The sequence below is a fragment of the Falco cherrug genome, chromosome 3 (genome assembly GCF_023634085.1).
Source record: "Falco cherrug isolate bFalChe1 chromosome 3, bFalChe1.pri, whole genome shotgun sequence".
Classification (NCBI taxonomy): Eukaryota; Metazoa; Chordata; class Aves; order Falconiformes; family Falconidae; genus Falco; species Falco cherrug.
Genome location: NC_073699.1, coordinates 61,098,932 through 61,120,994, shown reverse-complemented (window position 1 = coordinate 61,120,994; position 22,063 = coordinate 61,098,932). Strand labels below are relative to the sequence as shown.

Genomic DNA, 22,063 nt, shown 5'->3' with positions numbered 1-22,063 from the left:
TGGCAATGACCTACCATGCTAATGAAAAGTGATATTGAGTTTACTAATTCAGATAAGGGTACACAGATTGCCTTTTCTCTAACGTACAGAGGCCTGTCACAGAAATAAATGCATGGTTCTTGTTGCAATTAATTTGATTCTTGTTCTTTTAAAGCTTTACTTGTAGATTTAATTAAAGCTTTCATGCAGCACTTTCAGGAAGTATCTATGTTTAATGGCTTTTTCTCCTAAATTAAAGAAACGAGTGAAGGTTATGATTCAAAGAACAACACGAAATCATAAAATGAAAAGCTGTCCTTAATACAGTACGCATTACCTTGTTTTGACATAAGTAAATACACAATACTGTGGGTATTGAAGTACACTTCTTATAATTAATATTGTATTGCAACTTCCATGGTGACATCATTTTCAACTGATTAAGATTTTTTTCTTTTTTGAATGTAAAATATTGCATGCTAAGTTTTAACCTGGAGGTGAATATTTTTAAAATCTTAGCAAAATCAACTTTAAGATAAGAAAAAATAAGCAAATAAAAACAGCTTTCTGTTTTCCCATGAAAATAAAAAAAACAATCCCCAATGGGAAAAATTCTCACGTAGACATGTAACTCAGTCTTTCCTTAATTTTACCATGTTAAATGTTCCCACAGAGTAAGTCATCCTAAGCAATAGCCCTTTAGTAAATATCAAGAATAAAAAGAATTACAGGAAAAGGTTGTACAGTAAGAGACGGATATTCTGACATTCTCAGATTTGCCTCTCCTTCCCTTCTAGAGGTTCTGAGGAGATGCTAGGACATGGACCAAGAACAAATGACTAGGCAGCCTGCATAAAGTCTCATGAGAGAAAGTAGAGCGTAGAGAATGAAAATTTTAAGGAAATATTTTTCAGGACATGGCAGACAATATTTTACCTGGCGGGGAAAGGAAAATGAGCTAAAGGAAATGAGTAGTAAATAAAAGGAGGAACAGAGGAAGAAGAGAAATAAATGAAAAAGGAAATGATCAGTAGAATAAGAAGGCAGGCTTTAGTGCTGGTCACACACATTAGTGTTGGAAGAGAAAAAGAAGCTGTAAGGACAACAGTAGGATCTAAGGAATAAGTTATATAAAACCCTTTGCAGACAGAGAACTGGACAAGATGCTTCCATGAATGCACAGTACTCCTGCCTCAAAATAGGTTTACAGTGCTTCGGGTTCCAAAAAAAGGCAGCTGAAACCACAGTAACCTATTCAACAAAAAAATAAACCTGTTCTTGCTGGAAGCCTATACTGGGACTCCACATGCAACCAATGTACCTTGTTCTCCTTTTCATTTATTTTTCTTAAGCATACAGTAGAGTAGGTATTCCATACAGTTTACTAACAACCTTATGTGTTTCTCTTCTTTTCTGAGTTTAAAATATCTTCTACAATCTTAATCTGGAGAATAGTAAAATGCAGACATGACTCCTCCCTATTTGGTAAGCAGAAAGTAAAGTTCTACTGCCAGTAACACCTGGATATTACACCTAAGGATCAGGGCTTTACTCTGTGAGGTATAAATGTGACAATCTTACCTTAAAAATATCAGTAAATATAAAGCATTCAGTATTTCATCTGCTTTTGAAAATACACTGCAAGCTATGAACCCAGTCCCTTTGAAGTGATCCTTCCATGGGCAATTGCCAAATGGGACCATAAACTGCAAAACACATTCCATTATACCTAAAGCATAATCCAATACACATCCTTAAGCAAGCTAAAATGTATCTAGCCTAACTAAACCATTACTTGCTGCAGCTAATACGCATGCATTATTATGCCCAGTATGATCATGTGGGTCAAATCTATAGTGGAAGACCTACTTTTGGCTACTGACATCACCACACAGGAGGAAAGCACATTTCACTTTGCATTGGGAGATGTGGAGTGGCAAAATTGCTCTAAACGAGCTGATCCTCTCCTTCCTGTACGATTGTGAAGTGCACACGTTAGTGAATGCTTTGCTTTGACTTTCCTTCAGACAAACCAGAGATGTCTTTGGTAGCTCTAACTTAAGTCTTCACGATCAGAGGAATCGGGGAACGAGAAAGGAGGAGAGAAGCTAATTCCCTCTGCATGTAAACGGGGTATAATTTAGATACTTAGATGTTTGGTTCAATGTCTCACTGTGACATCTCAGATCAAATGCAGAAGTGTTCCTGAGCTTCAGCTGCTAAAAAGAAAAATAAATATGCTGCTTTAAGTTCAACAGCTCAGTACTCACAGGAGCAGGTAGTTCATGGCACAAGCCCTACAAAACTGCACTCTGCTCCAACTACTACCTCTTTTTATTTCAATTACTGCTGCTGTATGGTTGGCACAGGAACTAACAGAATTATACAAGACTTTTCTGACAGTCCTACAGATTTCTCTCTGTAGCATACACTAAAAGCTAGTCTAATAATAATAATGATATTAGCAGTAAAAATAAAAACTTTTTTTTTGAACACTTGTAAATGAAATAGAGCCATGATTCCAACATCTATGATAAGTCTTGTAAAAGTTTCTCTTTTGCAACAGGGTGTCTAGGACTGATCAAATGCCAGGCTTTGCTGGATTTGTAAGCACACAGTGCAGTCTGTTCCTGTTTTCTTGCTTGATTAGTTTTTGTGAGGCTCAGTTTCACAGCTGATGCAATCTTCTCAGCTACATTTTGCATGTGGGCTGTTGCCCTGAAATTAGGAAGGACCCTGAATAGAAAGAATACTTGCACAAACTCATATAAATTGAGGTAGAGGGCCAGAGTGACCAGGAGCGGCAAGAGAAAGCAACTGAGGTATGTTTCCATAGCCTCTCATGCCAGAGTTAGGTAATTCATTGCAGGAAAACAACGACCAAGAAAAATGACAGAAAGAAAATTTGGAAATGAATGATGATTTCAATCAGCTAGTCACTAAGGAAAGTAAACGGCCACTGTTCTTCCCTCCAGGGATCTGGCAGTCTAGACTTTAAGGGAGCTCAAGAAATACTGTAGATAAGAAAGGAAATGGAAAGGAGAAGAAGGAAAAGGAGCCAAGATTAGAACATTTTCATTGTGAAATTAAGAGTGTACACTGACAGATGCTACCTTGAGATGGATTGTTATTAACCTGGCCATAACCCTTGCAAATAGGCTCAACAAAAATATTTCAGCTGTGAAACATCTCCCATGGGATTCAAGGGTCAGAGAAAAGATTACAGGTAAGAAGCTCAAACCAAAATATAATGAGTCAATAGAAGTTATTGCAGTACTAATGACTGGAACACCTCAGTGCCCTGTGCTGACATCACTCAACAGGCACAAACATCTAGTTCAGGGGTCCTCAAACTTTTTAAGCAGGGGGCCGGTGCGCAGATGAAGTTTCAGGCAGTCATCTGCGGCTGCTTGGTTTCCCCCCCAACCCCTGGGGGGGGGGGGGGGGGGGGGGGGCGGCGGGGAAAGGTGGTGTTCTGTAAATACCAGGGGCTGGATTGAGGACCCTGGGGGGCTGTATCTGGCCCATGGGCCGTAGGTTGAGGACCCCTGATCTAGTTTGTTCTTATCTGTATCACAGAGGTGATTAAGCCTGTGGTTTACTGCAGCAAAGAAATCTTAGGCTACATTCACCATATGATTTCTTCTACACGTTTTTCTTTAAGCATTTTTGAGCTGATTGTTTTCCTTGAGTCCAGGGGAGTTATAATGCAACATCCACCTTGTTGCTTGTTGTCCCACATTTTGCAGACGACTTCTGTCATTCAGTTCAATATTTCATTAAGCCATTTTGACAGCTAACACTTCAATCTTTTAGGAAAAAATAGAGGCCTTTAGCAAAATACATTATGAAGTGAATTTTGGTCTTAATATACAGTATAGCTTTTTTTACTGTTAACACATTTACATTCACACAAAGTGTAACAGCAGATTTGGGGTTTAAAGAAAGCAAGTTTCCAATGCCATTGCCCTTCTTGTACAATAAATACCAATACTAAAGTAAGGAAAAACTCTTCTTTCTATTTAGATATTTAAAACAGAGGAATCTGAAGTCAGTTTTGAGCTATCTATGTATACAGAAAAGCAATTCAAGAGTAAAAATCGCATGAATCACACTTTCTTCCCAAGGGAAAAGTCTTAAACAAAGTGAATATACCCTCTTTGAAAGTCAAATTCAACAGCAATGGTAGATAACGGCAAAATCTCATTGCCTAGAATGACTACTGTTGACAGTGAGCTTGACTTATTTGGGAAATAAATTTTTTTAGGAAGCTACAATGTCAACAGGTTAATTGAAGAATTAATTCAGTCCACAATTTTATAGAGAAGACAATCCACCCTGGTAAACTAGTAACATTAGCTGAACAAGACTCAATATGGGACAGCAATACAAACACTCAAATACAAACATAACATTTACAAACATAACATTTTCAATACACCTACCTGTCCCTATCTGTAGAGGAATGAAGCTGGGTTAATTAATATTGATAACATACAGCTGTGGGCTGGCTTGGGGGGGTGTTGGGGCAGCGTGGTGTGTGTGTGTGTGGTTGGCCTATGTAGATAAGGTGCAGCTGTGGCTGGTTCTGTGAAGTCGTTGAGAGTCAATAAAGAGAGAGCAGCTGAAGAAGAAGGAGAGAGAGCAAGTGCAGAGAATGCATGCCCTGGATGAGGTGAGAAGGCGGCAGCAGAGGGACTGGCATGAAGAGTATGCTGGTATGAGATGGTAAAAGACCTTGTTGTAGCTGGCTAGTTTGGAGAGTGCTGTGATACCTATCTTCTCTTTCCCTCCTGAATATATGTATTACCTCTCAATGTTATATATAATAAAGACAGGCTTTCAGGCTTGTCCTACAAGAATATATGGAATCCACAATTTCTAAAAGTAATCTCAGTATTCAATTCAACCCCTTGTATCTTAGTTTAGAAAAGCAAGACAAGGCTTTTATTATGTGGAAAGAACTAAGACATCTCTAGACTGCATAAATATTTATTTTCATACACTTACATTGGTTCCCATATTAATGTCCGGTACTTTCACAAAACAAGCAGTGTAAACTGAAACTGACCTTTTAAGGACAGAAAAGTCTCCAAACCCTAGCTTATCTGCAAATTTACTGCTTGACACTGAGGGAGAAAGGACAGTACCTGAGTGTGATTGTGTGACCAGCATAGCAATCAAACACTTCTGATACTTCACCTCACTCTCTCTGAAGTACCCATTTTAAAAAAAAAAAAAAAAACAACAAACAAAACCCCCAAACTTGCAGCACATTATAGTTTATGGTTTCTCTCACAACACATCTGGGCTAATGTGGTTTTGAAAAGTCTGGGTAACTTAAAAAATGACTATAGGTTTCCTATGTATAAACATTGGAAAAGTAACTTGGAATGAGTACTGAAAAATGCCCAGAAAAGATGAAGTAAAGCAGAGCTGTTCCCTCACATAAACGATCTGATCTCTGTTGCACCTCAAGAAAGGTATTTCATATAGTCAGATAACTGCGCTGGGGGGCTCGCATACTTCAGAATGAGCTAATGAAATAATAATGAAAAAAGGATTTACTCATTGGTGGTCTGAGTGTTAAGGATTATTTACAATTTCTTCTACAGCGAAATGGGAATAAAGCAATAGATCAGATCCAAAATAATCAAATATACATGGAATCAGTGTAAGAAATAATGACTTCAGATAGTTTTTTAAAAATTACCTGGTGTATTTAAATTAAATAACATTCTAATTCTGATACTGTTTAGTATCTCCACGTGAAAGCTAGATATTGTACCTCTGTACTCAAACAATATGGTTCATAGCCCACAAAGGTAGTTTTCAGCAATGATGATTTAGTAAAACACCCTCCTTGCTATTTTGGGCACTGCATATTATTCAGAGATTTCAACATGTGGGCATTCTGGACTTTGCTAGATGCAACAAATCTCATGGGACATCCCCAAATAATTTCAGTCTAGCTTACAAGACAATTACAGAAATCCAAGTTTATTTTGGGTTACTTGATTCTGTGATACAAGTCTATGTAACTATGTACATTTAAAGATTCAGAAGAGATCACAGGTGTAGTCTAACCGATCAAACATATCAAAACAGTTCAAACACATTCATGTTCTTCTGTTCAGTGTTCTCCTCCATTTACAAGATGCAATCTGATGAATTTATTCTAGTTCCAGGGGCAGTTGCAGTTGAGAATACAAGACTGTTTCTAACACCTCTCATCTCTTACTGTTTTCAAATTACTACAGAAGTTTTAATGTGATGACTGCATATTTCCTGGAATTATCCAGAAATCACTGTTAGGAGTTTTGACATGACTGAGTTTTTGGAAATTTTATGCCTCTGATTTTCAGGGTCATTTTGCAAATCTGCTAGCCTTGTGCTTTCCGCCATAAGTATTAGGTCAATCGCAATGGGATTGGAGAAATAAACGACAAATCAAGTCTCTGTACCGAGTAGAAGCCAGCACTGAAAACCCCATAGCAAAGCAAGAGACACAAGAGATAATATAAACTGAGAACAGGCGCCCAGGTTCCTGAGCTCAAATTAGATACACAAGACAAGCCTATCAGCTGGGCCCCAAACTATTAAATTCTCATGAAAAGGAGGGGATGTTTTTATTCACATTTATATGAAAACGCTCAGTATTTGTAGAATTAATTTTCTGGTAGGAGGAATTTTGTCCTATTTGAGTCATAAACAAAGCATCAGGCAATAGGATTTCTAGTGCTATACAGTCTCTTTTAGTAATGTTTCATCATTGTACTAGGCTTCTGGATTGAGATATCCATACAGCGGATGCACCTGTGATGCACTTCTGTCCTAAGTTACCTAACTAGATGATTATTGCTGGGACAGCCAATATCAGATTTCATATATTAAGATCTCAATTTGATTACTATTTTATAGTAGATATATACTGGGTGATAATTGTCTCCTATTTCACTACCTCACCTTTCACAAGTTTAAATGACTTGTGAAAAGGTACAAAAATAGAATAACTCCATGCACCTGACTGCTGTGCAGCACTATTGTTGCATAAGTATCTATTTTCAATAATAATCATAATATACCATTTTGATATCAAGTTCAAACTAAGGGACATCAAAAGCTACCTTCACAAAATTCTGTTTTAATTGACCATACATCCTAGTCATACAATGTAACTAAGCCTTGTCTTGAAAGCAACTTATACCAGCTACAATTTGTAACTATCTGCCCCAAAATTTGGGGTAAATTTAGTTCCCCAAACTCTGTCAGGCACCAGTGTCTCTAGCAAATTCAGATGATCCAAGCACTCATTTTGTTTGTCTGGTGCTTGAATTTGCATTAGCTCCTGAGTAATGATTAATGACCTCCAAGGGAAGAATCTTTATCAAAATGAAAATCTCAAATATAAAAGTTAACGGCCATCGGTCAGCACAGTGGCACTCATTATTACCTGAACAACAGGCTTGTCTAGTTCATTTAACTGTAATTACACAATAAACTACTAATATACTTTTCCTTCTCTGGCCAATTTCTCAGGGGTTTTGCCCATCAGAAAATGTGTCAGGAAAAACCAGTCATGCCAGCACCAGCCATGCTGAGAACACCAGTCATTACAAGTGTCACTAACGACACCATCTTCGTTCTTCTTTTTTCCCACTTGGAATTGACTGCAAAGTCAAAAAACCTGATGCAGAGTTAATGAGCACTATTAAATTCACTCTAATCTTAAGAACAAAAGAATTCATACAGGACTAACTATGGCCAGACCAAAAAAAACCCCACAAACAAGAAACAGAAAAATAGATTTGCTGCCTGACTGAGGTGAAAGGTAGAAAATGCACTAGTTCTCTGGAATGCAAGAGTGGGAGGAAAGACGCTGGCAGAGGCACTTAAGCCCATTAAAAAGTGTAATTCTCAATAGCAGTACTCAACTTCTTTTCTGTAACATCTCTTGACTTGCTAACTAGTAAACACAAGACAAAATGGAAATAATTCTCTGCCAAATATGCACAGCTGTAGGTCCACCTCTGATGATTCATCAGCAGCTCTAGGCATCTGCCAATTTTTTCTTTTTTAATTTTAATTTAGGATGGATCTAGAAGTGGCAGAGATTGCAGTCTAGTAGGGAAAAGGAGCCCACAGCACATACGGAAAGCAGCACACAAGACAATAGTAACTATTTCAGTGCATAGATGCTCGCTTGGATGTTACAGCTTGCATTTACAATGACTAATCAGTAAATTTGAATGTGATACTGAGTATAGAAGTGGTAAATTAGCAATGGCAGAGTACTTCAAATTATATTTCTCAAAATATAGAACATCTTATAATCCGTACCAACTTCCTCCACCAAAAATAAAACTGTAATGAATTCTGCATTCATCTAAGATTTCCATCAATTTCAGTGAAATTGCATAGTGCGTAAACAGGTGGAGAATTTGGTCCAAAATATTTCATGCTATTGGCAGACGATCATGTCTGCTCTTTTCAGGGCTCTTCCTTCCCTTCTTTTGCCAGACAAGGAGCAAAACAGTACAAGGTCAAGATCACACAATTTCTTTTGGAAGAGTTAATGTACTCAGACTCCGAAGTTACTGAATTTGTATTGCACCAACAAAAAGACAAATCTTGAAGCCACTGCGAGCGTATTCTGTGTAATCAAGTGAAGCCCTAGAATATCCACTATTAACAGTCTCTATGATAGCAAAACTGGAGACAAAACTTGTTTGTAAAACTAACAGGAACATTTCAGTTCACATATTTTCCATTGTCAGTGGAAAAGAAAAAAAGTTATAATCCAATTCCTTTGAATACTGAAACAGGGTTTCATTTTGTGTTCCATTCATTTTAATTTTGTTTCATGACTTAAATATATTTACTTATTAAGGCAACAACATACTGTTTGACTTACTATATCATACTCTTTTGACATTTTAAAAAAAACATTTAAATGGTCCTAAACTGAATTTTTTTCTGAAGGCCTACTTAATGGAAAATATGGTTTTCTCATCTTGGGAACAGAAACAAATTTTGAAATACCATGTCTATGGAAACAATATTTTTTTCTGACCTTCACATTAGTACAGTACTTTAAAGAACAGTTTAAAAAAATGCACTATATGTAAAGTGTCAAATAATGTAATATGAAATCTGAATTACCAAGTAAATGAGCAGTTTCAATATATTCAGAAGTCTTAGGGAGTCTCAACTAAGAGATTTAAATTTTAGTTGATTTACTTCATTTGAAGCATGGTTCTGCTTGCCAAGTTTTCGTTAGAAAACATTTACTAATTTTTCCATAAATTTTATAAATGTTTAATACTTTTTCAAAATATTAATTGAAAACATATTTATTTAGAAAGTTTGAAGAGCAACTAAAAAGGATCATGAGCAACTTCATATTGCACTTCAATAAAAACATTACTGAAATGTGTTCCTTTCAAGAGCATCCTGCTACTATATGTACCTGAAAACTAGTACTACAATCTGTCTCATGCAAGAAACGCCCCATGTTCTGTAACTATATAAAAATATCTCCTAGTTTCCCATGACTTTTAAACCTGAGCTTTAAAGAAGACAGTTATCTACTGGACATCTGATTTTTGCTGCGGGCCATCAAGATTAAACAAGCTTCAATGCATTTCATTTAATGACTAAGTAAGGCCCCTAATATTTTGATAATCCAAAAACTATCATATACTCCTTGTACCTGGAAAGTGAGAAAAGGTGAATAGCCTCAGAAAGGGATTTGCTAAATTCACAGAGGAACCCTTCTCATTCATCACCTGCTGACAGCAGGGAATGAAACAAAGGCTTTGGGTAAATAAAGAATCATATAATGGTATTACTAAGGACTGCACCAAAATGAAAAGTTATTACTTACAGAAAGTTATGCTTCATCTTGCCCTTATTTTTTAGTGCTCTTTCCTTTGAAATTCACTCCAGTAATGGTAACTCATGAAGTTTATGCATGATCATTATTCATGAAAAAAGTAGTAATATGTACACAGCAACAAACAGAAATGCTTGTACATGTCTAACCAATGCTATATTTTCAACAGAACAAATGAGAAAGAAACCACTAAATAAATTCTAAAAATAGATACTTAGGCATAAAAATGTCTCATAGGCATGGCAGTCATATTAGTACCTCCTACTTTTCAAATAAGAAAATTTATTAGATAACTATTCAAAGGACTCTAATGCACAGTATGAGGCATAAGAAACAGCTATAATGCTAAATATTTTGTATTTTACAAAGTTTGTTTTTATAAAGGAGCTCCCAATATTAGCATTCACTAGTTACGCATGGAACAACATGGCAGAAAGTGTGTCTCTGATGACAAAGAAGTTACTTACAGGTAGTAAGTGTAGGAGTGATAGCTTCTTCTGCCATGATGGTGGAAGGATTAGGCAGTGGTGGAAAAGATGAAATGGAAGGAAAGAAAAGCCAAATATTAATGTATGAAAAATCAAGATGAAACTGAGACCAGAACTGGTGACACAAATGAAAGGTAGCAAGAATGCATATCTGGGCATATCATGCATGTCTGGAACAGACAGATGACATATCTAATCTCCATAAAACTTTAAGCAATACAATATATAATACATCTCCAACTGTTAAATCCCCTTAAAGTATACCTACTATCTATGTAATGTTAGATAGTTAATGTATATTTATTTCTGCACATACTACACACACAAACACTTCCAATTAAAGTGATATAACACCTCCAATTACAGGTCAACTGCATTAGGAATAAGGATATGGAACTTCTAACATATGTTAAAGTTTAACAATGCAGAATTTCAGAACATGTATTAAGTAGCTTATCTTCCTGTCACAGTACTGTAGAATCTTTGAATATCCCTTTCTTTACTTAAAGAAATCAGTTCTGCCATTGACAAGCAGAACTTGTTGCCAGAGGGGAAAAATCAATGATCACAGCTTTTCTAATAACCAATTAAACTCTGAAGAAAAAAATACTTGCCACGCAAACAAAAACGCTATCATTGCTGGCTAAAATTATTTTGGTGGTATTTCCCCATATGGCAGAGTAAAAAATAAGAACTGATCCTGTATTCCTGTTATTTCTGCCCACGTGAATGTCACAAAGAACAAGTTGGAGACCTAGCACCGTCACCTTAAGAAATATGGACCCAGTCAGTCTTTTCTGCATCACCTCTTGCACAGCCAGATCCTCCACCCAGACATGCTCTGCATGAGCACGAAGTACAGAAGCCCTCCAGCTATGCTCTTTTGCTTTGCGTCTCTCCCTCCCTCAGTTATGAGCCCACTGCAAGCAGGAATGCAACTCTCCAAAATAGGCAAGCTCCAACCTAAATTATTTCCATATGTTGACGGAATTAAAAAGAGGCTGGACATCTTAAAACATCTCTGAGCATAATGTCAAGTAGCATTCCCATGCTGGTAAGATAAAAGACTGAAAGGAACCATGTAGGCATTTGTAATTTTTACGGCACATGCATATAGCTCTCTGACTACAGAGGAAACATGTAAACAGGCCTTGCAAAGGACTATAACTAACGTTAACTTGCCTCTAGCTACATGCTTCAGGCACCCCTTTGAAAACTAGGCTTTCATCAAATTTTCTCTCTCATCTTCTTTTGTGTGAAGATGCCGTTAGAAATATTTCCCAGTTTTTATTCCCATTTTTCTGATGCAAACAGTGTTGTTCAAACACAAGAGGCTAGATACTGAATATTTAATCACGTGGAACATCTGCACAAATGTACACCTGTTAATGTTGAGTTTTAAAAGATATCTAAGAATAGAGCGAGAGGAAAGCTGCAAAACAGTTACACACTTCTTCCACCAGAACACATTCCACTGCCTTCAGTAAGGTGCATAGGAACAGGTCCTATCAAAGCAGATCAACTTGCCTGCTCTATTAGCAAGGGTTTTTTTCTGGTTCAGTCATAATGATATCTCCCCCTGCCCTTCTTTTCAGAATTACTTATTCTCTCACTTCCATCTAGAATCTCATGACACTGCCAACCCTATTTCTTGCCATATGTTGTCATGACAGTGACTTAATGTAAGTAGTACAAATGTTCCCATACTTCTAAAAGATGTATAATAATTTGAGAAACAACAATAAATACAATTAATCAGTGAAGCACTGCTGGTAGTTATATGCAGAATTCTGCCAAATATGTTATAGAGATAAATTATTCCTTCTGAAAAAAACGCTCAAAATCCAGGAGCTTTAATGTGTGTAAATGTCCCATTAAAAATTTGTATGAGATGAGAAAAATTAAGTCTCAAGCTCCAGTTATTTTTATATTGTTACAGTTGTGAGATTTTCCATATGAAAGTCCTTGAAAAAGAGCACTGTGGGTTTTGATTCTCAAGAATACCAGACACTGGAAAAAAACAGGTAAAAAGAATATATTAAAACCCTACAGAAACAGACTGTTTTAGACTTGCAAGTCCTCAGGCAATTTGCAAAAGCAGCATTCATAATTGAAAAGATTTAGCTTTTTTTAAGAAATACAGACAAGTTCTGTTTTACTTCCTACAAAAGGTATACAAACACACTCTATGTATGAAGTGTCTTTTCCTGTTAAAGAGAGTCACCCACAGGTTTTTGCCAACCTTGGCGACATTTTCTTCTATGCATGGCTCTTCAGTCACTTCCCACCAGAGAGGTTATTTTATGTCAATAAACTGTTTCTGTGTATAGTGATAATATAAAGCACTTTTAAATCCTTCAGGAGTGAAGGCATAAATAAATTTCATAAACATCACTTGTAGAATAAGGCCCTGCTATAAAATTTGTCAAAACCAATGCAGCTGGCCACAGGAGGATTATCCTACTAGAACGGAAAACTTCTGGAACTGTGTCATTACCACAGTGATTTCTTTCATCGTCTCTCTTTTGTAGTTGGCCTAGAGGGAAAAACAAGGTTCAGGGGTAGCACTGGGAGAAAAATGCAGTTTTCCTTCAGCTCTATTATCCCCAATTTATATCCTAACTACTGGCAAATTGTTGGCAAAGGTGTATAACTGAACAGCCTGATTTGCTACCAGGTAATGGGACCAGTGCATTCCCAGCCCAGCTCCACCGAGTGCAAAAGCCTTTCTTTTTCACTGCCAAAACCCAGGGTCTCTAAGTTGAACAGATGCCACAATTACATATGTTGGAAACTACTGGAACGCTCACGCATAGAGACAGCTGAAAACAGAAACTAAAGATAGGCAAAAGAAAATAACCTTTTTTATGGAGAAATGCAATGATCAGAAAAACTCCATTCTACAACTGAAGCAGAAGCCAATGTAATTAAATTTTAATAACTGCATCCTTGCTGCACTCCCACTACAGCAGCAAGATGGTAGCCCCAAAAGAAACAGCTGCCCCAAAGACATATAAAGTTTTAAGCAAACCTTGGACCAATAAATATAATTTCTCAACTTCTGCATATGTTTTAAACTTAGCTGAAATAAAATACAAAAGAAAACAAAACAAACACAAACACAAAAAAAGGGGAAAAGAGAAAAGAATAAAGCAGCAAGGTTCTGATTTTTCCAAGTCTTGATTTAATTGCCATTGCTTTTCCAAAGGTTGTGGGTACAGTTCTCTCCTTTTCACTGCTCTACTTTAAGTTGACCAAAAGGTGAACTTGCTGCATTTTTTCTTTTTTTAAAAATATTTTTATAAAGTCCTATGCAGGTATGTCAAAGACTGGCAGAGATCAAGGGTCTTGCCTGGGATTTAATATTCAGGATCAGACTCAAAATCCACTTCATTGTGGAATAATATCGTGGAAACACATGTATTGATTTCCACTGGCTTTGTGGGAAAATTATGTGAGAGATTCAGAGCAAGCTGAGCAGAGGAAAGCCTAATGGCATTATTCTGACTTCACAGAGAAGAATAATCACATTGATATGACCATATCGGTATTAGGAAGAACTTGCATGTTCCTCATCTACTTTACATAACATCTTTATGCAGCAATGTTGTGAATAGATAATGAAAAGATACAGCACAACAGATAAAGAACTCTGAACAACCAAGTGGGTAGAAAAACAAGAAAGGACTAACAGTCTTCCCCTGACCCAGGTGACAAGCATACAAATCTGGTTTACTTTAGTCAAAGACTGAGTGTCCACATAGAAAATGTTTTGGTGTCCATGACGTTCCTGCCCCAACCATACACTGAACAGTTAGGCTATTGTCTCTGTGACCCAGTTTATAACATAACTACTTCAGACAACCACTATATAGTGAAATTAATAATCATGCCTAATGACTATTGATATTTGCGGAACTTTTCTGCCTACTGCTTTGATAGTGGCCATATCCAAAGCATGTCTGCTGCCCCAAAAACTGCTTTGAATGTTGGCCTTGTCTACTTGCCTACTGAATTAAAAGTCAAAGAGGCTGATCTGTGACAATCTGTGGTGCCTGGCACCAACCAAGCAAAGAATGGTTGCTGGGTGAAATGAGGTGGCTATTAAAGGAACATGTTGGACAAAGTCATGGTTATCACATGCAGTAAAACCACTTTCCAAATCTCTTGACAATGGAAAGCAATGGTTTGAAATTAGTCCGTTAAGCACTGTGAAGCCCCAGAGACACAGTGAATCTTATCTACCAGTGAGATCTGGGGATCAAGTCACCAAGAACCCATTTTCATGAAAGAATGTATATGCCTTGGAATATGCCTTGGGAGAGTGGGGAGTGAATGGGATATTGCTGTAGCCAGCTCCAAGCAAGCTAAGTTTCAGAGCACGTAGACTCAGCACAGTGAAACCTAGCACTGCAACCCAGAGTGTGCACATAACAGTGCAGAGAGGGAAGTGGTTCTCAGCACAAAGGTGCCACTGAATTATAAGGTGCTATTTTATTTTTCACTCAGATCTTTACTCCAGTAAAACTCCCAATAAAGTAAATGAAATAAAATGATCAAGTGTAGTAGTCAAATGACATGCTAGCTTGATAAGACTGTTTCACGAAGTAGCACCTAAAGTATCATAAAACTGGAAAACCACTACAGTTATGCTAAGCTTGCAGAATGATTTATACATTTTCTTCCAATGCATAATGTATACGTAGTAACTGAACCAAGGTGAAACCATAGGAGTTCTTAGCAGCATAGCGAATTAATGCACCAATAACAATCTTTTGAATAATTGGTTCATCTTTTGCTTAAGTCATGAGTGTAATTGTATTCAAGACCTTCTATGCTACAGCATCTGCTTTAGAGGTCTGGGACACAATATACCTACCTCCCGAAACTCTCATTAAAACCTAGTCACATCCTTTACACAGATAAACCATTCTTACTTTTTAATATTCACTCCAACTCATTTCAGTTTGTTTTGTTCAAGGCTGCAGCATCATTCTGGAATATGTTTAAGTTATTGGTATCTTTCTGTACTAAACAATGAAATTGTATGTATTTTGTAACAGGGTTCCTGGACTTGTACTTTCAATAGTTTCATCTCTGTCACAAGCAGATTTATTCCAAACCCCAAAGAAGCTCACATAATGCACTTTTCTTCTAACAACAGAATTACAATGAATAATAATTACTGTGCTGTGGTAGACAGAAGGAATCAAGTATCCTTCTACATTAACATGCAAACGCTTCGGATTCGAGCCTTCCTGCCTCTAATAATTAGATTATCAAAGAGCTCTTCCCTAGAGAATGAATCAAGAGCTCGTATAGCATCCATTTAGCTGGAGACCCTGACACCTTATTTACTTTCAAACTACTTGGATCATTTTGCAATGCTCTCCCTTCCAGACTAAGAAGAACTTGTCTCCTTTGGGTGAATATATTCTCTCTCTGGTGCAAATGCTTAAGGAGAGGCTCAGAACTAAAAAAGAGAGAGCGATGAATGCCAGTCAGGAATTGTGTGAAGAAGGATTGGCCAGACAATGTGAGAAGCCTTCCTCCCTGCCCGCCAAGTGCTGTGTCTGGCCCTAGGGAGGAGTTTGGGAATTCAACTGTTAAAATTGAAGGTATGAATGATGCAAGAAATCAGAAGTGGGAAGAAAAAAGTACTGCAAAGTCAGAACAGATTTTAACTCTGCTAACACCCTACTTTATTGAGAAGATTTCATTACTGGGTCAATTTCATTGCCCCAGCCAGACCTACCCTGGGGCTTAAGTTTCAATCTCTTCTGTACAGCAGCTTTTGACTGCTTTACCTACCTACCTCTTGCCGTGACCTAGCCCTCAGCCCTGGCCACAGCTCACCTTTCTCCGCATAGAGCCCTTCTAACTCATGGCGCTGTTTCTGTCTTCAAGGAGAGTGAAAAGCAGCTACTTCTGTTGCCTGCCCCGAGGCACTGTCAGACAGCTGCCTCCTTAGCTCTGCACCTCCCCCGTTCAAATTCTGGAAGAATTTCAGGCAGCTCAGTGGTTTGGACTATCTCAGACCTGCCAAGCTAGTTAACATACAATTAAATTGCATACTGCTTGGATGAGCAAAATCAGGCCAAAATTGTTCTCAAAGGGAGAAAAGGGGATGATACAGGGTGAATGGCAAGGAGGTGAGGGGTTATGGGACAGTAAGAAGGCATGGAAGGAGAATTTGTGACTCAGCCCCTTTGCACAGCTCTCACACATTCCCAGCCCCACCTCCACAGCTGCAAATCTCACATTGCTCAGGATACAACCTAAAACCTTAAATCTATTTGCTAATTAATTTCTCCCGATCTGGACTTAGCTTCTACGATCACACAGACTTTTTTATTACACATGCCACCTCCCTAGCTATGAGATATTTTTCCCTTTAACATTTTTCCTTTTGCAGCATTGAGAAAGGCAACCAGGTTTAAAAGCCTTACGCTTCTAATGCTGTAGAAGTTTTCAAATTATATCCAAAGCAAAACAATCTCAATGTGTGTGTGTGTGTGTGTGTGTGTGTGTGTGTGTGTGTGTGTTGAACCAGCATTTGGAAACATTCAACACCATTGTAACATTTTCATTTGTTTTCAGGGAATGAAGTTTAAGCAGAACAATATAGACCCCATTCTCAGCACAAATTAACTTAGCTCTAGTTTCTGTTTGAGGATTTCTTCTACACTCAGGAATGAAACTACATGTAACTTTCAGCTGATTTGTTAAATAGAGTGGAGACTCACACTTTCAGAATAGAGATACTGTTCTATTGTTACAATCCATCATACAGTACTAATGCATAAAGGGCTACAATTATTAACCTTGAGGGTTTTTTCTTCTACAACAAAGCCACAAACATTAATTCATAGAAAATGCTGTGGGATGAAATAGCTCCTGTGGTATTATAAAAACACAACAAAGCTGTGGGGCTGGGAGGGAGCAGTATTTCCTAAACTCTGTGGAAAAGGCCACGAAGATGGCTGATTATCTTTTGCCAGTATCAAACTGAGAACGGCTGTAGGAGGTGCTGTGATATGAATACGTACGTAGAAGACATCTACTAATTGCTCACCTTTTCTTCATTACCAGCACGACGCCCAGAAATATGATGACAAACAGCAAGATGCCTGCAATGACTCCAGCAATTTTGACAGTATGGTCGGTCTGCTTCTCAGGCTCTGGGTCTGGTTTTCGAGTGGCAGCCCCTATGGAATCAGTAAAAGGAAGAGAGGAGAGAGAAAAAGAATAAGGATGTTATTCTTTTGGTGTTTATACATTTAACCTACCAATGCCATTAGTCTTATCCAGGGCCAACAGATATCAATGCTTGATCTTTTAAGAAAAAAATTGTGCTTTCATATGCATTGACAGGAATATAATTCTTCATACTCTTCCGTGACATTTTGCAAGACCACAGCACAGGCGGGGTAACACTGCCAGCCCTGACCCTTTTATAAGAGCCTCTTTACAGATTCACAAATTTCTGTATTTTTATTATCTGTGCTGGCTCCCTTTTCTTTCTGCCATTTAGAAACTTGCTAACAGCACAATAACTATCCTAAGCCTTTATCCAAATTTGATTTGCTGGAACATTTTCCTCAATTATTTTTCATAAATGAAGCTGTAATTCCATAACATATTAGCTTAAACACCTGGAGAAGTGAGATAAGCTCATTTACCACGCATTTTACCCACAATTGTTTTTTACACAATAGCCTTTTTTTTTTTGCCTTTGGAAATCTAAATCTAGGTCACATCTGGTAGGCAAAAAGACTCCTTCTAAGCAATTTATTCACAAAGTGGGAAGCAGCTGATGATCACACCACTGGCACCTACATTTAATATCTGTTTAAATGAGATAACCAGTGCCTTACAGCAGCTACTGTCTTAGCTCTTCCAGCTTCTCCATTTTAAAAAAATAACATCGTTTGTACTGTTTACTGAATAATGTGATGGAACGTCAAACCCATGTCTGATGAAATATCCATTTCGTCTACTAAAGGAGTTCAGGATGAAAAATCTTAAGGAAGTAACATTCAATTCACTAAACTGATTTTATTTTTTTTATGGAGTTCCATTTTTTTTTTTAATCAAAACATGACAGCATTCATCATTTGAGACACCATGCCATAAAGTGGACACAGGGATTTATGGATCACCTTCCTGCTGTAGCTTTTTTGGGAAGGGAGAAGGAAGAGTAAAGACTAAGCAAAATATAATATTTTAAGATTGCATTCTTATTTCACTGTCTGGGTTTCACAGAGGATTTTAAAAGCACCAATTATAATTTACTTGTTTCTTTACTTCCTTTTTTCAGAAAGAAAGCAAATTATTGACTGATTTACATGCAGAGATATTTTCTAAAAAGTACAATGCAAACATTTCCAATAATTCTTCTCAGTTGTAACCAGGATATTCTAAGATGGTGAGTACTTCTGAGTGCCCACAGTCACACTTTTGGCCTACATCTTCAAAACTCCTTACCAGGAGGAACGTCAGGAAAATCTGGCAATTCATACTGCTATCAGAAAAGGTGAGAGCCTTTAATTAAAATATATTGATAGCTAACTGCAGGAACCAAGTTCTTTGGAAAATTCTGGCCACGGTACTTTTTGTGAGTGGTAAGTGAGAGATGATGACCTGCTGCCTGTCTCTGTGCCTAGTCCCACCAGAATACTAGTTCGACAGCAATACAATCTATTGCTAATACAAAATACAATTCTGAATTAGTAAAATTCTTACTTCATGTGAGTAAAGGTAAGAGAATATGACTATTTTCGTCAATGCAGATGCAAAAAATTATGTTATAAACAGTTCTAATGTTATTTTCCTTGTGTCATATATAAATAATTTTGTTAAACCCTGTATTGCTGTAATCTGGATGACGCTCACAACTATAGCAGATATTTAGAAGATATCTAGAGCATCTCTATGCAAAAGGCAGCTGTTGAGTTGAACTTGGCAAACAGGGAACAGTGAATAAAGTATAATGCAAATGATAAGACATGATAAGGACTTCACAGTCCTCTTTTAAATCTAAAACCCAAGCAGGGAAGAATGTAAAGTCAAGAACAAGCAGTATCTTTTTAGAAGTAATTTCTAAGACTGGTCTATTCTTCATTATCTCCTTCAGGCTACCTCACTCTACTGGTATATTCATTGGTAATGTCTTCTTAAAATCAAATTCTGCCTTATGGTTTCATTCCTTTTATTAAGGCTTCCAGTGCTAGTTTTGGGATCATGAATGCTAAACGTTAAAAGTAAGTAAAGCCAGCCTTGTTACATTTTCACACGGGACTCTCAACTATCCAATGTGTTTTATTTCAGTGTCATGTCTGACAGCACAGGGTGCTCACTTCAGTGGAACTAGTTAGACTTACACTATGCAGAGAAGATAATACCAAAATCATATTCAGAGCACACACATTTTCTGCATATCATGGAGCACAACTTTCATGAAATGCTTTCAATGACACAAAGCATTACCCTCTTGTGAGTCATGTACAAGCTGGGACATAATCCACCATTATTGCAAATTCTCCAAAGAAAGCCTACACAAGAAGAGATATAGAGCCTACCAACAGGACACTGAAACTCCCATATTGTATCATCTATTGATTATCCGGTTGAGGGATCATCTCACATTGTCTAAGAAAAGCGCATGTAATGCTACCCCGAGTTAAAAACAGGGTAAAACTGCCCACCATGGACTCAGCCTGACTCATAACAGAGATTGTTTTAAACTGGAAACATCATGTTTCACATGAGTTTTTAAAACTCCTATCACTAATTATTATGAAAACCCAAATATTAGCATTATCTCAACTCTCCTTTGGTTCCATTCAGCATTTCATTCATTCCCTGACAGAATGTTGTTCCTTTCCTGATGTCTGCGGGTTCCAAAATCCGCTTGGATAAACAAACCAAATTTGCCACCTTTCACTTTTCTTGAGCATCCCTTGAGCCTTTTAGTATTAGAAATTCTAGATCAACTTTCTTAATTTTATTTGATACTGTTTAGTCCTTTAACATACCTCAGTTTTTCTACAACAGGGTTTTTCAAAATAGTTGTGTTCTACCCCATTCTTTGTCCCTCTTAGCATTCTGTTTGACTTTATTTCAGCATCAGATAGACACTGAACAGGTCACTGGTGTATTGTTTACAGTGAACCCTGCATCTCTTTCTTCAGTGCAGTGTTCAGTTTTGAACGCTTTATGAGTTAAAAGTCATTCAAATTTACATCTGCTGAACACTACACAGCATTTACCAAGACTGAAATTAGAGGTGGTACTACTTCATTTTGCTTTTGTCCTGCTGAAATTCTTCAGAGTCCTGTGTGAATTCTGCTAACCCACATCACCTGACATCACAGTTAAGAGCTGCTGCACCAACTCTGACTCTTCCACATATTTAATAGACGTAATGTACAGCATACAATATTAAACCTTAAAGTGCATTAGCTACAATAAACGCTGGCAGTTTACTCCTCTCTGGTTTCTGTCAGATAGGTAAATTTTGATCCAGAATAACACTTGTCACTCACCTCGTAATTACTTCTTAACTGACTTTTAACCTACAGCCTCACAGGCAATTGCACTGGCACCATGGAGAGAAAGGTGAACTGCGTGTAAGAGAATTGAAGCAGCTAGGGGCAGTAGGTCTGAAATTCATTTTGCCACTTGATAAACCACAATGTCTATTTGTGCTTTTAGTTTTGTTTGTATGTTTTTGAGAGAGATTTGGAAAATTATTATTGCAAGTCTAAAAAAATGATGCCATGGTTTCTCTCTTACTCTGCTGCGCTGACACATACTAAAAAAGTTTAGTGAAATATAATCTTTCTTCACAGAAATTGTGTTAACTATACACTATAGTATCATTATATTACAGTTCTGGCATTTTATTCTATTTATTATTGTCGTTTCAACCAGTTTCTCTGACATAGTCATTTTTAATCTCCTTGATCACCCTTGAGCCTTTAAAAATACATAGTTACAAGACTAGTGGAGTTCTGTATCTCCAGTAAAATAGCTGTTTTTAATGACAGACTGCATACTGTTCACAACAGCTGAGCTAAGCTCACTGCATTTTCCTCACAACACTGGGTCTAATGACTTACTTGTTTGTTTTTTTTTTAATTTGTTTTACTTTTAAGCATTTGGTTCTACCTTTGTTCACAGAAGCCTGACTTTAAACTTTGCACAATAACCTCACTTCTGTTTTCTTGCTGAGGACTGTCTGGGCTAGTAGAGTTAGAATAATAAAGGCCAAACTGACACCTATACTGTGGTCCAGCTGTAGAAAGGCAATAGGTCAATGAAGAGCAGAGAGTGCAAAACAGCTTAAGGGAGATGTTTAGAAAATGAAATTACAGATAAATGTTTCCAGCCAGTTTAAAAAGGATTACGGTGATGACTCTGGGAAGTCCTAACCTGCTGAGAACAAACTAGAGTGCTTCCTGCCAGAACTGAAAAGAGATACACTTATAGATAAACCCCAAGGTACCACAAAACCCAGCAAAGTTTTTCCACAGGCTTCTGCACTGAATAAGGTGGAAGACAGGAACATTGTTTGGTTCCACACCCTTAGTTGTTTATTTTTCTAATTAATCTAAGTGATTCCAATTTCCCTTTTACTTATTTATTGCCAATTCTTTGTGGCTTTCCCTACAGCAGCATTTAAAATGTGAAACATCTT

The 22,063-nt window shown here is 37.3% G+C and overlaps 1 protein-coding gene across 10 annotated transcripts in view; it reads right to left on the bottom strand.

The window, feature by feature from the left end:
- PTPRM (protein tyrosine phosphatase receptor type M) overlaps nucleotides 1–22,063 on the bottom strand; it is a 481,575-nt gene that overhangs the window by 140,554 nt on the left and 318,958 nt on the right. For 5 of the 10 annotated variants that reach the window (XM_027802895.2, XM_027802897.2, XM_027802902.2 and 2 more), the window contains 2 exons: nucleotides 17,438–17,570; nucleotides 10,342–10,371 (listed from right to left, as the gene is read on the bottom strand). In XM_027802895.2, coding sequence (XP_027658696.1) covers nucleotides 10,342–10,371; nucleotides 17,438–17,570 — 163 coding nt within the window. The remainder of the gene's footprint in view (nucleotides 1–10,341; nucleotides 10,372–17,437; nucleotides 17,571–22,063) is intronic. The other 5 variants (XM_027802898.2, XM_055705239.1, XM_055705242.1 and 2 more) reach the window with 1 other exon arrangement.